The 20,699-nt window shown below is 40.4% G+C and overlaps 1 protein-coding gene across 1 annotated transcript in view; it reads left to right on the top strand.

Moving 5' to 3' along the window:
- Nucleotides 1–20,699, top strand: part of LAMA1 (laminin subunit alpha 1) — an 89,687-nt gene that overhangs the window by 59,530 nt on the left and 9,458 nt on the right. Inside the window, exons 35-53 of the mRNA XM_083748297.1 lie at nt 983–1,094; nt 1,247–1,409; nt 3,002–3,212; nt 3,435–3,551; nt 3,632–3,795; nt 4,267–4,396; nt 5,808–5,901; nt 8,570–8,686; nt 10,034–10,216; nt 10,571–10,725; nt 11,662–11,805; nt 13,365–13,498; nt 13,804–13,954; nt 14,365–14,489; nt 16,353–16,503; nt 16,992–17,136; nt 19,316–19,457; nt 20,033–20,147; nt 20,347–20,517. Coding sequence (XP_083604423.1) covers nt 983–1,094; nt 1,247–1,409; nt 3,002–3,212; nt 3,435–3,551; nt 3,632–3,795; nt 4,267–4,396; nt 5,808–5,901; nt 8,570–8,686; nt 10,034–10,216; nt 10,571–10,725; nt 11,662–11,805; nt 13,365–13,498; nt 13,804–13,954; nt 14,365–14,489; nt 16,353–16,503; nt 16,992–17,136; nt 19,316–19,457; nt 20,033–20,147; nt 20,347–20,517 — 2,724 coding nt within the window. The remainder of the gene's footprint in view (nt 1–982; nt 1,095–1,246; nt 1,410–3,001; nt 3,213–3,434; nt 3,552–3,631; nt 3,796–4,266; nt 4,397–5,807; nt 5,902–8,569; nt 8,687–10,033; nt 10,217–10,570; nt 10,726–11,661; nt 11,806–13,364; nt 13,499–13,803; nt 13,955–14,364; nt 14,490–16,352; nt 16,504–16,991; nt 17,137–19,315; nt 19,458–20,032; nt 20,148–20,346; nt 20,518–20,699) is intronic.

Genomic DNA, 20,699 nt, shown 5'->3' with positions numbered 1-20,699 from the left:
GTACAAGTGGCAGCTGGGCAGAGCAGTCCTAAGTCCTGGTTAAGATCAGGTGGGTGGAGCAGTATCAGATCAACCACTGTTTGAAGCCCTACTGGCCCACTAACTAAAGCAGAAGGTGTGGTGTGTGTTTGTGTGTGTGTGGTTTTTGTCATCCAGATTAGCATAGCCGCAGAGTCCAGGTTGGGTGCCTCTCTGAGGAACATAGCTGTCAACTTTTCCCTTTTCTTGTGAGGAATCCTATTCAGAATAAGGGAATTTCCCTTTAAAAAGGGGGAAAGTTGACAGCTATGCTGAGGAATGGTATGGCCTTGGATCCAATGGGTCTATGACTGGCTCTGTTCTGTCACTTCTCCACCGTGTAACATCCCATTTTAGGGCCCTACACTAGCTACAGCTGCCAGAAACAGGACAAACAGCAGGTCACATCTGCTGCGCTTAATGCAGCCATGGCAGGTGCTTCAGTGGAGCCTCCATCAGAAGTTTGTGGAGGCCAGAAGACAGAAACATCCACTGCATCATAAACCCCTCCAGCGGCAAGAATGAGGGGATTAGGATTCTAACCGTAGATATTTTTTTACCCAGAAAATACTAAACTGCTTTGCCATTACTATAGGTTTTCCCTCATAGATTTGGGATCTTTTCATTACCAGCTATGCCCTCTCTAAATTATAGCACTAAATATTTGAAATAATTGATCATTTGATTCTATCAGGATTTACTATGACCAGCAGTAATGACATGTTGATAATTCTCTTGGATATATGATTGGCTTTTGCTGATCCTTTTATTCTTCCTGCAAGATCTGGTTAATAGAAACCAGTTAATCTGGAAAAAAATCAAATAAATACATTTCATAAAGTAATGTTAGTTTCCTGTATGAGTCAGTATGAATTCGAGATACGCTCTTCATTCTTTGGCTCAGCCATTGAAGCCACTATTCTAACAGCAACTGAAATAAAATCACAATTTGCTTTTATGCTAGCTAACTAGGATATTAGAAAGAGGAGGGCTTCTCCATGATGCTGCGGAAAGGACCTTGAACAAGAGTCGAGAATTGGCTATATTTATCGACACATTACAGGCAACTGTTAAAGGTAAAATTCTTGATGGCAGGCTATAGTAATTATGTTTCTTAAATGCAAATATTATTTGTGAAAATCATTTATAAACATAAAATATATTGGGTGCATTTGTACAATGTACTAAAACAATTCTTCTTTTGTAACTTCCTTTTTCTTCCATCTAGTACTTGGGGAAGTGGCAGCGTCCCTTAATGAAACATTAGGTATGGATTTCCCTTTGTCAAACAGGACATTTCAAGAACTGGAAGATGAGATCCCCGTCATGTTGGATGTAATGCGTGGAAGATATTTCAAGCAGATGTACCAAGACAGTAATCTTGAGTTAAAGTAAGCCAACTGGTGTTTCTGATCATGCTTCTATTAACATATGCAATGAACATATAGAAAAGTATATCTAAAATGTTTTTAAAAGAGGAAATTGCAGGCAGTAGGCTCCGAAGTGTGTCAATATATTAATTTAAATGGAAGCTTAATATGTGATGACTTTAGGAGGTTTGAATCAAGCTAGATAAATGTGTGTGTTTTTTTAATGCATAAAATGATTTGATTTTGTGCTGTGCTTTAAACAAAGCCACAATTTCTATCTATATCTATCAAACAATAAATGTAACTTACATTTATAGAACAGTTCCATGGTCCATGAGCTAGATAATGTTGATGAGAAAATCAGAAACTCTTATTTTAATCTATTACTACTATAAGCAAGGAATTGAATTTGAAACTTGGGAAAGGAATCAGTGCTGGAAAATAAGTGAACCTTATTTCATTTTAAAAATAAATTTGAAGAACTGTGTTTTGGAAGCATTCAGTAATATTTTTAAAGTGATACACAGGAAGATGCCAAGAGCTCAGTAAAACCACAACAATAGCCACTGGACTGGCATTGCTGCTGCTTGCAAGCCTAAGAGGGAAGAAGGGGCAATGAGGTCAGACTGTGTTGGTGTACTGATGAGCACACCAGACTGGCTCCAGTAGTGGATCTATGCATCCCTGACCTCACTTCCACCACCTCCCTCCATGGTAATGCCATTGCCAGGATCCTGTTGCTGCAGCTCTACCACACTGGATGAGCCACTCCTTGCTACAAAATAGCCTGATTTTTACAACATTTCTGGCAGTCGCACATGGTAGTTATAAAATAATTTATTTAAGTAGCAGGTAGAGACTTTATCTCTGAAAATCCCTCTGCCTGCTCTTTAGAGAAGCTTTCTCTAAAAAGCAGGTGGCGCTGTGGTCTAAACTATGGTCTAAACTGTGGGATTGCCAATCAGATAGTCGGCGGTTTGAATCCCTGTGATGGGGTTAGCTCCTGCCAACCTAGTAGTTCAAAAGCACGTCAGTGCAAGTAGATAAATAGGTAGGTACCACTGTGATGGGAAGGTAAACGGTGTTTCTGTGCGCTCTGGCTTCCATCATGGTGTTCTGTTGTGCCAGAAGCGGTTTAGTAATGCTGGCCACATGACCCGGAAAGCTGTCTGTGGACAAACATCGGCTCCCTCGGCCTGAAAGCGAGATGAGCACCACAACCTCATAGTCTCCTTTCACTGGACTTTAACTGTCCTGGGGTCCTTTACCTTTACCTTACCTTTCTTAGGAGCTTGCAGAGTGATCTATGCAGCCAGATCCAGCCCAATGCTGGAGTTCTCTGGGAATGCTGGGGATGTGCCTGCTTGTCTCACTGGTGTGTGAGAATTCATCTAGAGTATGTGAAGGAGAGTGAGAGAATTCTGTGTGCCTAGTGTATGTGATAATTCACAGTGATAGGAAACTACACACATTTTTTGGGTGTGGGTGTGTCTTTTTTTCACCCTGCCCACCAAAATGACTATTTATCAATGGACTGTACCTTTCTACAACTTGTGATCTGTTCTACTTTTAAGAAAGCTTATGTAACTGAGTGTCCTTTCCACATTTATTAGAGCTGCAGAACGCTTGTTGCTACGAATCCAGAAAGAGTATGAGAGACCACAGCAGGAATTTAAGAACTTACAAAAATCTGCAAAACGTATATTATCAAACCACAGCACCAGACTTCAGGAAGCCAAGGATCTTGTGAACGAGGCTACAACTAACACAAATGAAACCATGCGGCTGCTTTTTCTTATTAACAGCAACCTCAAGGAATACACTGTAAGGAAACTGGCAATATATGCCATTTGATTTTACAAGAGAAATTATGAAGTAACTTTTAAGGGAAATTTGCTTTAAAAATGGATTGATGTTAAGATTAGTGAGAAAGGCAACTTTTAACCTTTTGTTGTCCTTTTAAGTATAGAATGTCAGATATACGTATTCTATAATTACTGCTGTTACCAAGTATTAAATTTCCCCACCGTTGCATTTATGCCACAGCAAACAAAGCTGAATGTTCAAGAAAAGAAGGAACTCTCTGTTATGCTGACCAGAGAAGGCAAAGTACAGGTGGATGCAGCTGCTGCACTTGCTAAAGATGTAATTAACTCTACATCTGTAAGTTACTGTACACTTGAGTCATCATTTGTTAAAGTGAATTATCCATGACTCAGCAATAACTAATTTTGCATATTCAGAGTCTAGAAATCCACCGGGATGGACTGGTCCTATGGAATGGCAAACTAAGGCAGCATGTGGATGACTTGGTCATGCAGATGTCCACTCGAGGGGCTGTGGATTTGGTTTACAGAGCGGAAGAACATGCAGCTGAGTTACAGAGAGTTGCTCGTGCACTAGACAGGTGAGTGCATCATGAACTGAAGCGTAGAGTTGGCTATATTACTGCCTTTACCAATAAAGTCACCCCAATAGGCCTGCTTATCTTGATGCCCTTTTGAGTTTTGCCATTGGAGTTTAGCCAGCATTTTAAGCTTTTAGTTACTCTATAGGATGGACAAGGAAGGCAAGGATGTAGGAACTAGGATTTAAATGACTGGTTGAGGAATCTGAACAAAGTAAGTAAACTAAATGAAAGGTAAAGTGCAAAGGGAAGCTCAGTTTGTGTGGCTGCCTTGGGTATTAGGGGAATGTACTGCCAAAGTTTAAGCAACACTATAATGTTTTTCACTTCATGAAAATTATTTCTTTGTTTAAAGTGCAATAGTCAAGCTATTTAACGGTTTCCAAAATATGGTATGTCCCCGCATTGTGCAATGTTTTAATTGGCTTAAATGTTACATGAAAAAGTTACGATTTTTCCTTCCTACCGCAGTGGTCTCTTGAATGTTCGAAATGTGTCCTTGAATGCAACAAATGCTGTCTCTGCGTTCTCCACCATTAAAAGTTTGGTTGAAAGTGCAGCGAATCTAGCAGGAGATGCCTACAGGATTATAACAGATGTGGTAAGTGCTGCTTTGAGAACTGAAGCACACTGCATTCTTACTTAAATCCAAGTTTCACTCTCTAGAATGGGGCTGAGGGACCTTTGGCTCTCCAGATGTTGTTGGACTACAGTTTTCATCATTGGCCATGCAGACTGGGTCTGATGGAAGCTGTAGCCCAACATCTGGAGGCTGAGCACCCTTGACCTAGAACCAGAATATGTACCATATTGTTGTTGTTTAGTCATTTAGTTGTGTCCTACTCTTCGTGACCCCATGGACCAGAGCACGCCAGGCGCTCCTGTCTTCCACTGCCTGCCGCAGTTTGGTCAAACTCATGTTCGTATCTTCGAGAACACTGTCCAACCATCTTGTCCTCTGTCGCCCCCTTCTCCTTGTGCCCTCAATCTTTCCCAACATCAGGGGCTTTTCCAGGGAATCTTCTCTTCTTATGAAGTGATCAAAGTATTGGAGCCTCAGCTTCAGGATCTGTCCTTCCAGTGAGCACTCAGGGTTGATTTCCTTCAGGTTTGATCTTCTTGCAGTCCATGGGACTCTCAAGAGTTTCCTCCAGCACTATAATTCAAAAGCATCAATTCTTCGGCGATCAGCCTTCTTTATGGTCTAGCTCTCACTTCCATACACCACTACTACGAAAACCATAGCTTTAACTATGTACCATATTGCTAGCCCTCAAATAAAAAATATGATCTCCCCAACATGCCTAAGGTAAAATCAAAGGCAAATTTGAGCTTGGATGTAATTGTTTGATTTGTTAGTTCATGGTCACAACCCATTCTCATAAAAGAGAATGTGAATGACTTTGGATTGGTAACAGTAATCGGCATTCTTGATCAATTATTTTTTCACATTATGAAATTACTTAAAAGATTAAAAAATAACAATAATCTGAGTTAGAGTGTAGTGCTGTGCAAACTGGGAATAAGCAGCACTGAACATAGTGTGACTTATTCACAAGTAAATATCCATAGGATTGTGCTGTATACTCAGAAGCAAGTTCTGCTAAGTTCAATTGGATTTACTTCCAATGGCATAGGATTTCAGCCTAACTGTCAAATCTAGGATGCCTAGGAAGGTAGTACTGCATTTAAATACTGGATATGTTCACAATGCTCCATTTCTACACATTTTATTCCACTATCCAGTATAGTAATATTTTGTTGTTGCTGATACTGTTGTTACATCACTTTCTAAGAAATAAATGCTTTGCAGGACTAATCTTAGGATTGAGGACCATAAACCAGAATAATATGTAAACATAAGAATGTATTCCTTTAAATTCTGGCCATACATTGACAATTAATACTTCCCCCCCAAAAAAATGTATTGTAAGGCTTTTCATATATTATAAATAATACTTTTCACAAATTTGTTCATGTATAACAATGTTTCCTTACTTGATTATTTTAAGCCAAAAGAAACTTTTAATACTACTGGAAAAAACATTCTCCAGCTTGGCTCCAAGTTTTTGACTGAGGCAAAAAGTTTGCACAAGAAGTATGAAGGTAAGTATAAAATATGGATAGCTTATGAAATGTTGACTGCTATACTGATGGTCATTATTAAAACAAGTGGAGTAAGTCCAATTACACCCACTCCCTTTAAAAAGAGAGATTTTTTTTTAAACTTTCCAGCAGCAATTAACAGACGTTGACAAAATGCTGACCCTTTGCATTACTCCCTTTCCCAGGTGATGTGTATGTATGTATACAGACTTTTATAGATATATTATTTATATCCCACATCACCTCCAGCTATGGAAGCCATCCTACTGGAAGTCAGTGTGGGGGTTTTCTTCATTTCCTCTCCCAGTGACACATGTACAGTGGTGCCCCGCAAGACGAACGCCTCGCAAGACAAAAAACCCGCTAGACGAAAGGGTTTTCCATTTTGGAGGCGCTTCGCAAAACGAATTTCCCTATGGGCTTGCTTCGCAAGAAGAAAGCCCATAGGGAAATCTCCGGGGACCTCTTTTAAATGCTAGCGGTGGGGAGCAAAGCCTTTCCCCCCCCCTCTGGCCTTCAGAAGAGGTCCAGGAAGGCCGGCGGGGGCCGAAAGGCTTTGCTCCCCACCGCCAGCATTTTAAAAGCAGTCCGGGATAGCAGGGAAGCGTTTCCCGCTATCCCGGATGGCTTTTGAAGGCAGGCGGGGGGGGGGGGGAGCAAAGACTTTTGCCCCCTGCCCGCCTTCAGAAGAGGTCCAGGACCTCTTCCGAAGGCGGGCGGGGGGCAAAAGTCTTTGCTCCCCCCCGCCTGCTTTCAAAAGCTGTCCGGAGGCTTTTAAATCGCCCCGGGACAGTCCCGGGGCGATTTAAAAGCCCCCGGGAAGGCAGGCAGGGGGGCCAAAGACGTTTGCCCCCCGCCCGCCTTCGGAAGAGGTCCTGGACCTCTTCTGAAGGCGGGCGGGGGGCAAAAGTCTTTGCTCCCCCCCGCCTGCCTTCAAAAGGTGTCCGGAGGCTTTTAAATCGCCCCGGGACAGTCCCGGGGCGATTTAAAAGCCCCCGGAAAGGCAGGCAGGGGGGACAAAGTCTTTTGCCCCCTGCCCGCCTTCGGAAGAGGTCCTGGACTCTGCGTTTCTCCGCTCTCCCGGGAAGGCAGGCGGGGGGGAAGCAAAGACTTTCGCCCCCCGCCGGCCTTCAGAAGAGGTCGGGGGACAGACTGTCCCCGGACCTGGTCTGAAGGCGGTTTCCATAGGAACGCATTAATTGATTTTTAATGCATTCCTATGGGAAACCGTGCTTCGCAAGACGAAAAACTCGCAAGACGAAAAGACTTGCGGAACGAATTAATTTCGTCTTGCGAGGCACCACTGTACTTGGCTGCAAATCTACCATCAATTTTTGTCCCTTTCGTGCAAGCCTTTTTGCATTGAAAAAAGCTCTTTGTTTTGGTCAGGGGGCCGGTGAGGAGGGCTTTATAACTGATGTAAGGGCCTAGCAATCAGCTTGCTGGTGGTGGAGAAGGGAATGGCTTCAAAACTGTCAGAATCATCCATCTGCAAAGTTGGCAGATGGTTGGTTGCTCACCTCATTTTGAAAGTTTGCACATCTGTTTGCAAAAGGGGTGAGTGTGAATCCACAGCGTGTTTGTTATTCAAGCACTGTACATGTGTACACAGTCTTAAGAGGAACCAGAAAATTATTTATTCACAGTTGGGTGGGAAAATGTTGTCACCTAAGATGAACAAGTCTTGCGGGAAATTGGTTCCCAAGAAGGATGCTGAATGCAAAACTCTGCTGTAAGCAGATACCTGTGTTGGAAAGTCCTGATTGGTCAGGGGAGATCTCCTGTGTACAGCTTTAGTACAGTGAACCTGCAACTTATGCACATTTAGCTTGTGCACATTCATATTTACACGCTCAGCAAAAAAATATTTTTTTCAAAAGGTGTGGGGGGGGAGAGAGGGCAGTGTCCAGGAAAAAAGACTTTGGCAATCCCACCCACCATCGATCCCAATGTGTTTTGACTATACATGAATTTGGCTTGAGCTCTCTAGAACTGCATAAGTTCTGGGCTTACTGCAAAAGTTCTGGGCTGCATAAGTTCTGGGCTTACTGTATTATGATTTATGTCTTACTTGAGAGCAAAGCAGCCATTAATTTAATCAGAATTAGATCACCATAACTGTGTGTTGGATTTGGATATTGAAGAGATCTGCACTCAGCCGTGAATGCTGCAAAGTGACCTTGGACCAGCAACCATCCTACCTCACAGGTTGTTCTGAACATCAAATGGAATGGGCATAATCATGTGCCTGAATTCCTTTCAGGAATGGTAGAATAAAACTGATACATACTGTATATTAGCATGGAGTATAAACATTTAAGAAACATGTTATGAGCCTGAACCACTTCCACATTGCCCCTCTGGCAGCATACTTGGCAATAGGGAAGAATTTTGACAGGATGTTTGCTGTGTGTGTTCTCTTGCAGCATGCAGTTTGGCTCACTTGTGCTATATAAAGCCTTTTCTTTTCCTAACATACTTTTACAGTACATCAACTCTCATTACCATACTGTGGTCTCTACTACGGGGTCTGATTTGGGATGAATGTTGAGGGAGATGGACAGGAAGACTATTAGACAACTGGACTTGCCTTGCACCTATGCATTGTGTTTGATAACCTTGGAAGCAGCCAACTATGTCAGGATTACAAGTGTTTATTCCTCCATAGGGCTTTCGTCTGGATTAAATGAGATGAACATAAAAGTGGAAAAACTTAAAGAGAAAGCTAGTGGATTTGCTAAGCAGTTTAATGGCTCACTGTTGCAACTGACTGCATTGCCAAATGGTAAGTGAAATCCATCTTGACTTTCTCTTCATTACACAAGGCAAGTATATTTAACTTGAGCAGCACCACTGGTCATCATTAATTGGAAAGTTCAGCAATACCTTTACGTTTTGAGAATGCTGAAAACAGAGGAAGCGACAGTGGCATGTAAGAAGAAAAGGTCTTCATTCTGTATCAGTTTCTTGGATATGTACCATATATGATAGACATTTTCTTTTTCCTGGAAGGGTTCCTATGACTATGCCACATGCAGAGGAAGAAAATTTCAACAGGCAGCCTTTACTCTTCGTTGCTCCATATTTAGGCCAGGCAACGGTTAAGGCATTGACATCCGGCCTGGTATTCATCTGTAAAGACACAGGAGCTGTGAAACAAAAAAAATCACAACCTTTGCAACCTTTAAGCTGTAATGAAGATTTTAATTGAATTCATTGAAACCATGCTGGTGAAACAGTAATGAAAAGAAGAGCCTTAAAAGGCTTAGGAAAAGCCTTAAAAACTTTAGAACTTCGCATAAGTAAAAAAGAAAAGAAAGAGAAGGAAAAAGAATAGCTCTATTGTGTTGTTATAAATAATATTTCTTAATAATACAAACAACCTAATTAAACTTTATAATAGCTTTTCTGTTACATTTTTAAACAAGCAAGGGACTTTACCTAGTTTAAGATAATAATAGCTTGGAATGTAGAATATTTTTTAATGGAAAAGAACAGACTTTTAGCATCTACTGCTTGTCGAGTCCATTTGCAGTAGACAGTGTCTGAATTTTTTTCTACTAGAAGATGCTGAGTCTGCTTTTGATGGCCCAATTAACTTAATACTGTTCAGTGAGCCAACGTCTCTCTTAAGATTAAAAACCAACCCATTTTACCATTCAGGACATTAAGGTGCATCGAAATGTAACATCTGTTGACTAAAGGAAACCTACATTTAAATGTTAATGCAGTGGAGGTAATTGACTTGATGACTACTTAAATCATAACAATTCCTTGATGTTAATAAGTTAAAATATTTATCTTCTGCTGTGTGTACCTGTGTGTTTGCACCCATAGGAAACTAGCAGCTTTGTTGGGGATGTGGGTGCAGTTTAAGTTGGGGAAACTGCATGGGGAAAATATTAATCTCTCAACTCTACATGGCTGCTTTATTGTAAAGAGACAAACAAGTCTGTTAAGGGATCTTGTTTGCTTATCTCTCACATCATAGAATCATGGAGTTGGGAGGGACCCTGAGGGTCATGTAGTCCAACCCCCTACATACCCAAAAACTGGTAGCTAAGACCCAGAGCCTGAGTTTTCTGCCCCAAATGCAAGTAGGTAATCTACTTATGTTGATCATATGTTTCAGATACCAGTGAAAATATTCTCGCTGTAAGAGAGCTGGCTGTGTCTGCTAATACAACTGCTCTTAATGGTTTAAGGCACACTGGGGTTTTTAGTGAGAAGTTCCTGAACACTTCATTCACATTGTCTAAGGTTAATGAGACATTGCGGAAAACCAATGAACTTATAATCGACTCATCAAAAGCTGGTAGGTTTGCTGCTTCATTGCTCCCTAGAAATGTCCCTGCATGTGAGAGGGGAGTTAATTTTTAAACCTAAGTATTCCTTATCTTTATTTACATTAAAGCTAGTTTATACTACTTCTCTTGAAAGCGTGCAGATGAGATTTGCTAAATACTTTTCCCATTACAAGTATGCATTTCTGAATTGCAATCCTAAATTAATAGGCCATAATTATAAGAAATGCTTTAAACTGGCCATTACATATGCATTTTGTACCAGTGTATATTTTTTCACTTGAACGCAACAAAATCTTCAGTTTTCTCCTAAATTCAAGCAATAGCACCCTGTTTCAAAACCTCAGCTTCTTTTTTTTTGGTAGCAGCGTCAGCTGAAAGAAAAGTGAATGAAGTTGAAATCCAGGCCGGCCTCCTGTTTGGTAGGCTGAAGCCTCTGAAAGTGCTGGAAGAGAACCTCAGCAGAAACATCTCGGAAATTAAAGAGCTCATCAGTCAAGCCCGTAAACAGGCCGCCTCTGTAAGCAGCTTATTCTACATGTTCTAGGAGGGGGAAATGCTACTAAGCTTCAATGCTACGCACATGCCCGAATCAATAGTGTATGTGTGTGTGTTGCAATATGAAGACACAGGCCACAATTCAGGGTCTCATGGAATATCCAGTAGCACTTTTGATTTCTTTCTTTCAACAACATTACGCCTATGTATGAACTCCCTGCAGTTTTAAAGGTGATTTATTATGCAGTGCATCAAATTACTGGTTAGGAAAAAAGAATTCGAAAAGCTTTACAGGGCATGAGGAGTTCTGTAGCTTGTACCCATAGTAGTTCTTATTAGTAATGTTGAGTTCTTTGTTTTCTTAATCTATCAGAATTTCTAGAGAAATACCCTTTATGTGAAGTTACATTAACATTTGTCAACTTATTGCTCCTTGTGCTGTAGTTCATAGATAGCCAGTTGACATACTAGCTGGCAGAACTGACCCCTACAACAATTTTACCTGGTTCCTTACCAAGCTGTGGTAAAATATTTGACCCTACAGTGGCAAAACAGAACTTTAGCAAATTTCTTAGATCACAGTGAACAGGTGTCCCATTTATGTTTAGAATTCCTGGATCAGAACGTAACAAAAATGGTTCTTTGTCAGTTTGTCTGTCTGTCCATCGGTCTGTCTGTGTCTCTTACTCTTTGTTGCTTTTCTATATATAAATGCCCTGCACTCCATAAAGCCTCAAAGTTGCATCATTAAAATTAAAATTTAATTAATATTATTTATTATTTAATAACAACACCATTATTGATGGTGGTGATGATGATTAATACTATAAATACGACACAATCCTAGAAACTAATTGGCTGAGGCAAGTCTAAACAATTTTAAATTTGACAGACCATTTCTGAAGACATGTACAATGTATATACCAACCTTGCCTTTTTTCTTCTTCTCTTTTTTCAGATTAAAGTCGCTGTGTCTGCAGAAAGAGACTGCATTCGTGCTTATCAGCCCCAGATACGGTCTACAAACTATAATACATTAACATTAAATGTTAAAACAACTGAACCTGATAACCTCCTGTTTTACCTGGGTAGCAGTGGTAAAGTAAGCAGAATGATTTAGAACATTTTATATCGCAACTGAAGTCTTCATTTTATATGTAGGAAACTCTTTACCAAAGACCAAGTGTTCTGGTCATATACTGTAAAACCTATTATCTGTCCCTTTATACCTAGATGGCTATAGGGTGTGATAGGTCACCCTCCCTATTCATATACATTCATTGGTGAAATGGGGATTCTAATCCACATTAGAACATAGAACCATAAAATTGTAGTTGTAAAGGACCCTGAGGGTTTTCTAGTCCAATCCCCTGTAATGCAGGAATCTCAACTAGTTTATACATGACAGATGTATAAACCTCTGCTGAAAGCCCTCCAGGGAAGGAGAGTGCATCATACAAAACTGATATTGTATCTATGTAAGCTCTTGAATAGTCCAAATAGCAGTGGTAAGCAAAGGGTTCTTAAATTTGTATCATATGATGTATGAAATACATGGAAAGATACTGTTTCTGACATTAATAGCATTCATGATTGCTTACAGCTAATTTGGATTCTTTTGTATAGTGGTTAGCATTTATACAATAACAATCGGTTCTTCAACTACTTTCTGGGAGCGCCAGCTGTATCTTCAATTAAACAATCCTTCGGATAATTAAGCTTGGATAATTTTGTATTGTCGGCACACCTTACAAATGCACTGTTAGTTTTATTTTCCTTGAATGCTTTATTTGCACATAGCAAGTTTAATGGTCCCCAAAATTCTGTAAAGAGGTTTTTGTGGGGGTTTTTTTTAGTGTTTAAGTTGCACTTAACACTGTGTGTGTGTGTGTCTTCCATTGGCTTCTCGAAACTCAGTGTGATCTGCATGTGTTCAGATTGCTAATTTTATTTTCAGTATTCTTGTACAAGTGATTAATATGCAAGTGGTGACTACTTATTGCAGTGTTTGGCCAATTTTAGCCATTCCATGCCACTAAAGCCCCTCTTTTTTGAGCAGGGTCATGATGCTTTGTTTGAAATGGCCCAATCCACAATGTGAGGTCAAGTGATACACACAGTTTCCCTCAGAGAATCATTCCCATATGGGACAATGTTGTAAATTAGGTCCATTAGGACCATTAGGTCCAGTCGTGGCTGACTCTGGGGTTGCGGCGCTCATCTCACTTTATTGGCCGAGGGAGCTGGCGTACAGCTTCCGGGTCATGTGGCCAGCATGACTAAGCCGCTTCTGGCAAACCAGAGCAGCTCACGGAAACACTGTTTATCTTCCTGCCAGAGCGGTACCTATTTATCTACTTGCACTTTGACGTGCTTTTGAACTGTTAGGTTGGCAGGAGCAGGGACCGAGCAATGGGAGCTCACCCCGTCGCAGGGATTCGAACCGCCAACCTTCTGATCGGCAAGCCCTAGGCTCTGTAGTTTAACCCACAATGCCACCTGCGTCCCTTTGTAAAGTGTTACTTTACTGCTTATTTAAGACGTGAACCAAGTCTCATTTGGATTTGATCAATGCTTTCAAATACTGACTTTTAGTAGCTGACATTCACCAATGTTAGCCATTTGGGCATTCTCTCAGTGTTTTGGCAACCTTTTTTTTAGGCTGATTTCATGGCAGTGGAGATGCGACGTGGGAAGGTGGCCTTTTTGTGGGATATGGGCTCTGGATCAACAAGGCTGGAATACCCTGACTTTTCCATTAACAACAACAAATGGCACAGAATACATGCTACAAGGTAAGATGTAACTGGTGTGCAGCACATGTAATTAATGAACCCTAGGGGAATATCAGATTTGCACAGTCACCAATAAACCTGAAATAATTACTGTCTAAAGGAGAATTATTATTATTTTATTGGGAAGTACAACTCATCCAAATAATTGGGGTTGATGAGAGCATCTGCTGTCAACCATGTATAATGTAGCCATTTTTAATTTCAGAAAATTTTGCAGTTCTTTCTTTAGTGATAAGTATATAACACAGATTGGCAGTTAAGCATGCATAACTATTTTTAATCCCCTTATTATTTGTGATAATTAGGTTTGGAAGAACTGGCACTCTGAGTGTAGAAGAGGCAAACGCTTCTCAGAAGCCCTTTATGAGAACTGCCACCTCATCTGGGACAGCTACAGTACTGGATGTAAACCAATCAACACTCATGTTTATTGGTGGACTTGGAGGACAAATAAAGGTGAAAAAATTAATAGCCATGCTGTAATACTTCATTATTGTTCATTATTGTCGCTTTCCACTCACTGTTCTGTGATGAATGAACAGTAATAGCCACACATTCAGAGATGACAGGAGATATGTTTGGCAGCATTTCTTCCAAATCATGCAGCTTCTCAGCTGGCAGATCCTGAATGTAGGATTGTGCCCCTAGTTGACTATGGATATCATTTTTGTATTTTTCTTCTTATTTTAAGCCACCTGCACACATATAATTATGAATAACCATATCAGTAATGCTCTTATTTGCCTAGTACAATTTATCCTGATTATCAAGTTACAACTTTAGGCCACGGATTGCTGTTTATCTGGATAAATGTCAAATTCCCTTTTTTATTATCATTCATGGTGAATGTGCTTCTTCTGTAACAGAAATCACCTGCCATTAAGGTTACTCATTTTAAGGGATGCATGGGGGAAGCATCCTTGAATGGCAAATCTGTTGGACTTTGGAACTATGTGGAGAGGGAAGGCAAGTGCAATGGATGCTTTGGAAGGTGAGAACTTGAAACAGTTTATAGAAATCTGTAATTAAAACAGGAGTTGTCTTGCATGTTTGCATAAATACAGCTCCTCCACAGGAGTGATGGTTGGTTGAGCTGGGCATTCCTGCTTTGCTCCTCATTCGTATAAAGGCTCATGATCTTTTGTGTGGCTGGGTCCAGGTTCCAAACCACACCACCATGACTGTAGAAACTCCTTGGGGCTTTTATTTGGTGCAGTCGCCTGCCATTGTTTCCTGTGAGCATATTGAAGCTCCTTCTTACCATTTTACAGAATCCACATGAAAAGAAGGGAGTACATGTGCTTCATCACAGCCAAACTATGGATGGCTGTTGGGTTCCTGGTTTTGTACTTCGCCTTTCCCCTCCCCAAATGCAGATTGATTTTTTTCACCCACTTCCTAGCTTGTGGTAACTATAATTTGCCATGATATGCAAACTGAGCAATCCTTGGTTCCTGCTAAAAACAATGCCTCAAAAACTAAACAGTGTGTTCTGATTCTTGTTGGGCAGAATGCTGTGGTTACCGCTGATTGTTTTTTTTGCCTGAGTTTGAAAGTCACAGGAAACTGGTGTAAATGAGAGAAGGCATGGGGAAGTGGTTAGGACCAGGAAGACTTAGGTTCAAATCCCCAAACAAGTCGTGAAGCAAACTTTCAGCCAGTCACTATCTTTCCACTTAACCTACCTCACAGTGATCTTATGATTACATGACAAGGGGATGATAATCTATTACTACTGCTACTCTTAGGAAGTAGACAAGGGAACTTTTGCAACCAGAGCACATTCCCCATGATTAAACTCTGATTTGGATGTTTTTCCATGCATGTATATTTGTTCTCTGTGAAAATGTGCTTTAAAATAGCATCAGATATTACATTCATTTAGTTCTCAAATAAAATAGCATCAGATATTACATTCATTTAGTTCTCCAATATGGGAAGCCCAGCCAGATGGGTGGGGTACACATAAATTATTATTATTATTATTATTATTATTATTATTATTATTATTATTATTATTATTATATTTTAACAACTGTATATGACAAAAAATGGTTTATTTTATTTTGCAGATTCTTGGTAGGTATCATGTGTAACCAGCAGAGGGAGATGCAGGACTATTTTAGAAATGTTTTAATATCATCAGACCAATCCTTATAATTATGGCTTGATTTCTTGAGCCACTTTCCCTGAGAGTGTTTATCCAGTAAATCAGTGACAGCAGTTTGGAAGATTGGAATGTATATGTTCTGTTTTTGCACTTGATGATTTTACCATAATAATTATTTCAGAATATGCCCGCAATTTGCAATTTGGCTTATCAGGCTGGTTAACATGGTAGGCAAATTGTGTCAGTTAATTGAAGTTAAACAAGCAAATTTCCCCCTGTATTGGTCTGTAAGATCACTTAGATGACCCGGAGGAATTCAACTTGTGATATCACACCCTGCAGAATACAATAGGATGGTGACCCACAACACAAAAAACAGTACTATTAACAGCATATGAAAACATAAAACAGGAATTCAAACACCTGAAACATGGGCTGATTCCATAGATCAGGGAAAGCCAGGGCAAAATTATAAATCTGTACAAGATGCCTGAAGCAGCAGAAGCTTACTGCTTTATATGTGGACGAGAGGAGAGCATTCCACAGTACAGAGGCAACAGCTTAAAATGCCCAGTTTTTGTAATGTGGATTGCTTAGAGGATTTTTTAAAATAAATGATTTATAAATGCTTTTAAATAAAAATGATTAGCTTAAGGTTCTGTGGGTAGAGTTTCCATTCTTGACAAGAAAGCGACTCCTTTTCTGGAGGCTGGAACCATTTAAATGTTTTGTTTGTTTCTGCAGCCCACAGGATGAAGACACTTCATTTCACTTTGACGGGAGTGGATATTCAGTGGTGGAGAAGTCACTTCGCTCCACTGTGACCCAAATCATAGTATTTTTCAGCACCTTCTCGCCAAATGGGCTCTTAGTGTACCTGACTTCTAATGGCACAGTAAGAAAACTCACCCAGTGTTTAAAAGCACTATTTAGACCAGTAGTTTCCAAAGATTCTGTGGAAATGACTAGTGATTGTATATACTTTTCAACAAAAAGTGGCACTGACTATTTATATAGTACTATGATTTTCTGCTGAATGTTGAAAACCATTGTTTAAAGGCATATAGAATCTTTATTTCCCCCTGACATGCATACATAAAATCTTGGGCAGTATCCAACTAACTTGTTCTTGCACAATGGAACTGCCACCCTCTTCCCTCTGCACACACCCCTAAATATTTTCTGGGTTTCTTCTACAGTAGATTTGGGAAGGGCACATGGAACATGCCGGGAGATGAGGGGGGAAGTTCCATTGAGCAGGATCAGGTTGGTTGGATACCACCCTTGGTGTTTTATATTGCATGTTGCCTTAAGCTTATTGAGAGGAGAGGAGGTTACCAAAGAGCTTTTATTTATTTTCTGACTTTTGTCTCATCCTTGCAGAGGGATTTCTTGTCTCTGGAGCTTGTGGATGGCAAAGTTAAGCTAACTGTTGATCTTGGTTCAGGTCCTCTTACCCTTAACACAGAAAGCCGCTACAATAATGGAACATGGTATAAAATTTCATTCACCCGAAACAAAAAAGAAGGTAAAATGTTACATATGGGCTGCAAAAAACAGATGCTTACTCTTTCTATAATTATTAGCAGATAGCCAAATGGAGGGAAATCCAAGCAAAGTAAACTATTTCTGTCTCCATGATCTTGATGAAATAATGGTCTCAGGTGATTTAACTTGCATTGTTTTAATAAAGGCCACAGCTTCATGCAAATGTCCAGCATGTTTTTAGCTAAATCCAAATAGACTTAATCATAACTTCTTTCTTATGTTTTTTTTTTTAATCCAACTTTTAGAGAAGTTACTTGATCTATTGGAACTGTGTATCAGCAACAGTGACAAAAGCTGTATTCTGTGAATTAATTTTCAATATAGTGCAGAAGCTTAAACATTTCTTGGCTTTTGAGAATTGTTTTATGAGGATAATGCACTTTGATGTACATTAGGGCGAATAACGTAAATCAATAAATGAAACTTTCCAAGTGACAGTCAAGAAGCATATCTGTGTGTGTGAACAAGATGATGACCCCTAGTTGGGTGGAGCATCCATTCTGCATGCAGGAGGACCCAGGTTCAATCCCCAGCACCCCCAGGTTGGGCAGGGATCAGTGGCCCCAGCTGCTGGGGGCTGAGCCCTTTTAGGGGGCACCAATATTTTTTGGGGGTGGGGCTGCCCCCATGTCCAAAAAGCGCAGAGGCAAAGCATGGAGCCGAGCACAGCGCAGCTCCAGTAGCCAGCTCCTCCTCCTCCTGCCACAAGAAGTAGCCTCCCACTGGTGGTGGCACCAGGGGGAGAGAGGAAGCCACTTGCCATTAAAGCTGCATGGCCACCACATTCAGCTCCTTCCCTGGCTCCTCCCATCGTCCTGATGTCATGCACGAGATGTTGGCCACCACCAATCAATCTCCTAAACTGGCGCCTCTGGTTGGGATAGACTCCTGGAGAGCCACTCCCAACTAGTGGATAATATTTGACTAGAGGAACCAAATATAATGGGTCTTCCATTGGCTGCTACCGTGCGATGACATGTTGTAACATTCCCAGATTGCTTCAGGAAGCAGGATGCTGGTCTAGATGGAGGTTAGGTCTCATGCTATAGGATTCTATTTTTTATGCTGTTTTGTTATTGTGTTCACATTGATCTGACTTACCAGTGAAGGTCACTTTCTGTATAATGCTGCCACTTCTTTTTTATTACTTCTTGGTGGGAGATTGTCTTGACTGGTTGGTTCTGTTCTCGCTGATGTCAGGGCCTGACAGTTGACAATTCAGATATAAGCTCAAATACTTACACATTCAAAAGACCTGTTTAGGTTTGTTTACTTTAATTGAATTCTCCACGGGCCTTTGATCTTTTGGATTAATGCTAAAATGTCCTTACATCAGTTTAACCATGGGACAAATCAGGTTGTAAATTTCAGACAGTGAGATTCTTCAGCATGGAATCTATATAGTTGTTTTCTGTGAAGGTCTCTACTCAACTGCATAACAAGGCAAGGATTTAAACTGAGATTAGCCCTTTAAGATTCACAACCATATAACCATACAGTGTCAGAAGTACTTTACCCAGTCACTATCCAACTGGAGTGACTGGAAACGGTTGCTCACAAAGAGCTTGACTTGTGAAACATGGAAATAAATAAGGAATGGCATCCAGGGTCAAGTGAATGGACATCTGCTTGTGCAAGAGCTCCTCCCCATCCTCTTAACTCCCTTTCATCTCCCATCTCCTGCCCCTGCTTCCCTCATCTGCTCTGGAGAGTTCTTCAGTCCTCCAGAATAATTTGGGGTTGGGAATTATGGAGAAAGCAGGATCCATTCTGTCAGCTGTGTTCATTCTGCAGGCAGACATACATTGTTGGATTTCACCCCAAGGAGGTTTTGGTTCATGAACCTGTGAGAAATTTACTGCATATGTGTTTGTTGAATCAGGAAGACTGGAAAAACTTGGAAATTGACAGTGCTATTACCTGTTGTGGAAATAGTGTCCAAAATAGCATATAAGCCATATGTTTCATATTTTTCCTTAATGAGGAAGGGGCCTTCATAGAAGAATTAGATTAGCTCAGTAAAATATCTAGACTCATATTAGTAAAGCAGTTTGTCAAAATGATATCCTGTTACTATTATGTTTGAGTCGTAACAAATGTAGCATAGCAAAATCTCAGATATTTCTGTTTGCTAATCTCTGATTTCATTACCCTTTCAGGGATTTTGGCAGTCATGGATGCTTATAACTTGAGTTCTAAAGAAACCAAGCAAGGAATATCCCCTGGTACAGCCTCTGACCTGAATCGTTCCGATAAGGATCCTATTTACATTGGCGGGTTACCGCGGTCAAGGGCAGTAAGGTAGGCTTAAATAAAAAGAGTTATACACTTAGATCTTCCTATATTTGAACTTTCTCATATAGTATTTAAATGCAGGGTCCCAGGTTCCTTTGAACTCCTAATTTGCTTTGAACTTCAGGCTTCATAACACTCCTTACTTTTTTTTATATAGTGTTTTATTTTGTGTTTTTTGCTTTTGTTTTTCTTAGTAAACTAAGCAAGCAAACTAAGAAAACAAACATGAATGCATCACAATCTATATAAATACACTCATTTCCCCCCTTCTTTTCTGCCTAGCATATTGCAAACTGAATACCAATACCAAACTGAAAATTGCCCTGACATTTTTAAAGAATTTTCTGAGAATCTGGGAAGAGATGCAGGGACAGAGGGAAGAAAAGGTTTTCCCCTGTGTCAAGTTTAATTTATGGACAGAATTAAAAATGATTGTGAATGCATCCAGTAACTGTTTCCCTCTACTAGTTTTCATTGTGTGCTTGCTTTTTCTGTAATTTGGATATACACAGCCATTCCTTTTGAGCTAAATATTATAGACCAATGTCCCCCCCCCTCCCAATAATATTTTCTCTTTTTAGGAAAGGACTTAACAGCAGAAAATACGTGGGATGTATTAAGAACTTAGAAATATCCCGTTCCACTTTTGATTTGCTTAAAAATTCATACGGTGTGAGGAAAGGCTGCATTCTGGAGGTAGGACACACAGGCAGTTCTTGGTAAATTTAAACTGATTGCTACTTGTTGCTGGAAAAACCAAACAACAGTGTCTGCTGATACTATAATGGATGCTATAATGTTGATAAATTGTCAGATAATCAACTCCTGCATTGTTATGTCTCTGACAGATAAAAGATCTAATTCACTCATTTTATTTCTCTTCTTTTGCAAATAGCCCATACACAGTGCCAGTATCTTGAGCAATGGCTATATTGAGTTGCTGCCCAAACCCCTGTCAGCAGAATCAGAACTTATGGCCACCTTTGCAACAAAGAATGCCAGCGGCATCATCCTCATTGGGCTAAGCAAAGGTGCTGAAAAGCGACGGCGCAGGCAAGCCCAGCTGGTAAGCATCCAACCATCTTTTCAGCTCTTGGGTCTCAAGTGTCTTCTTAGTCATTCCCTAGTGGTGTCATCCAAAGTCAAGCAGAGATGCTCACACTGTTGAGCACAACTCAGATTGGAATGGGGTGAGCAGAATTGGGACTGGGCAGCACAGTTTACAAGCAAGAGAGTAATAGCTGAACT

The sequence above is a fragment of the Podarcis gaigeae genome (genome assembly GCF_964106915.1).
Source record: "Podarcis gaigeae genome assembly, chromosome: 7".
Taxonomy (NCBI): Eukaryota; Metazoa; Chordata; class Lepidosauria; order Squamata; family Lacertidae; genus Podarcis; species Podarcis gaigeae.
Note: the sequence above shows the minus strand (reverse complement) of the source record. Positions and strands in the feature narration are given on the sequence as shown.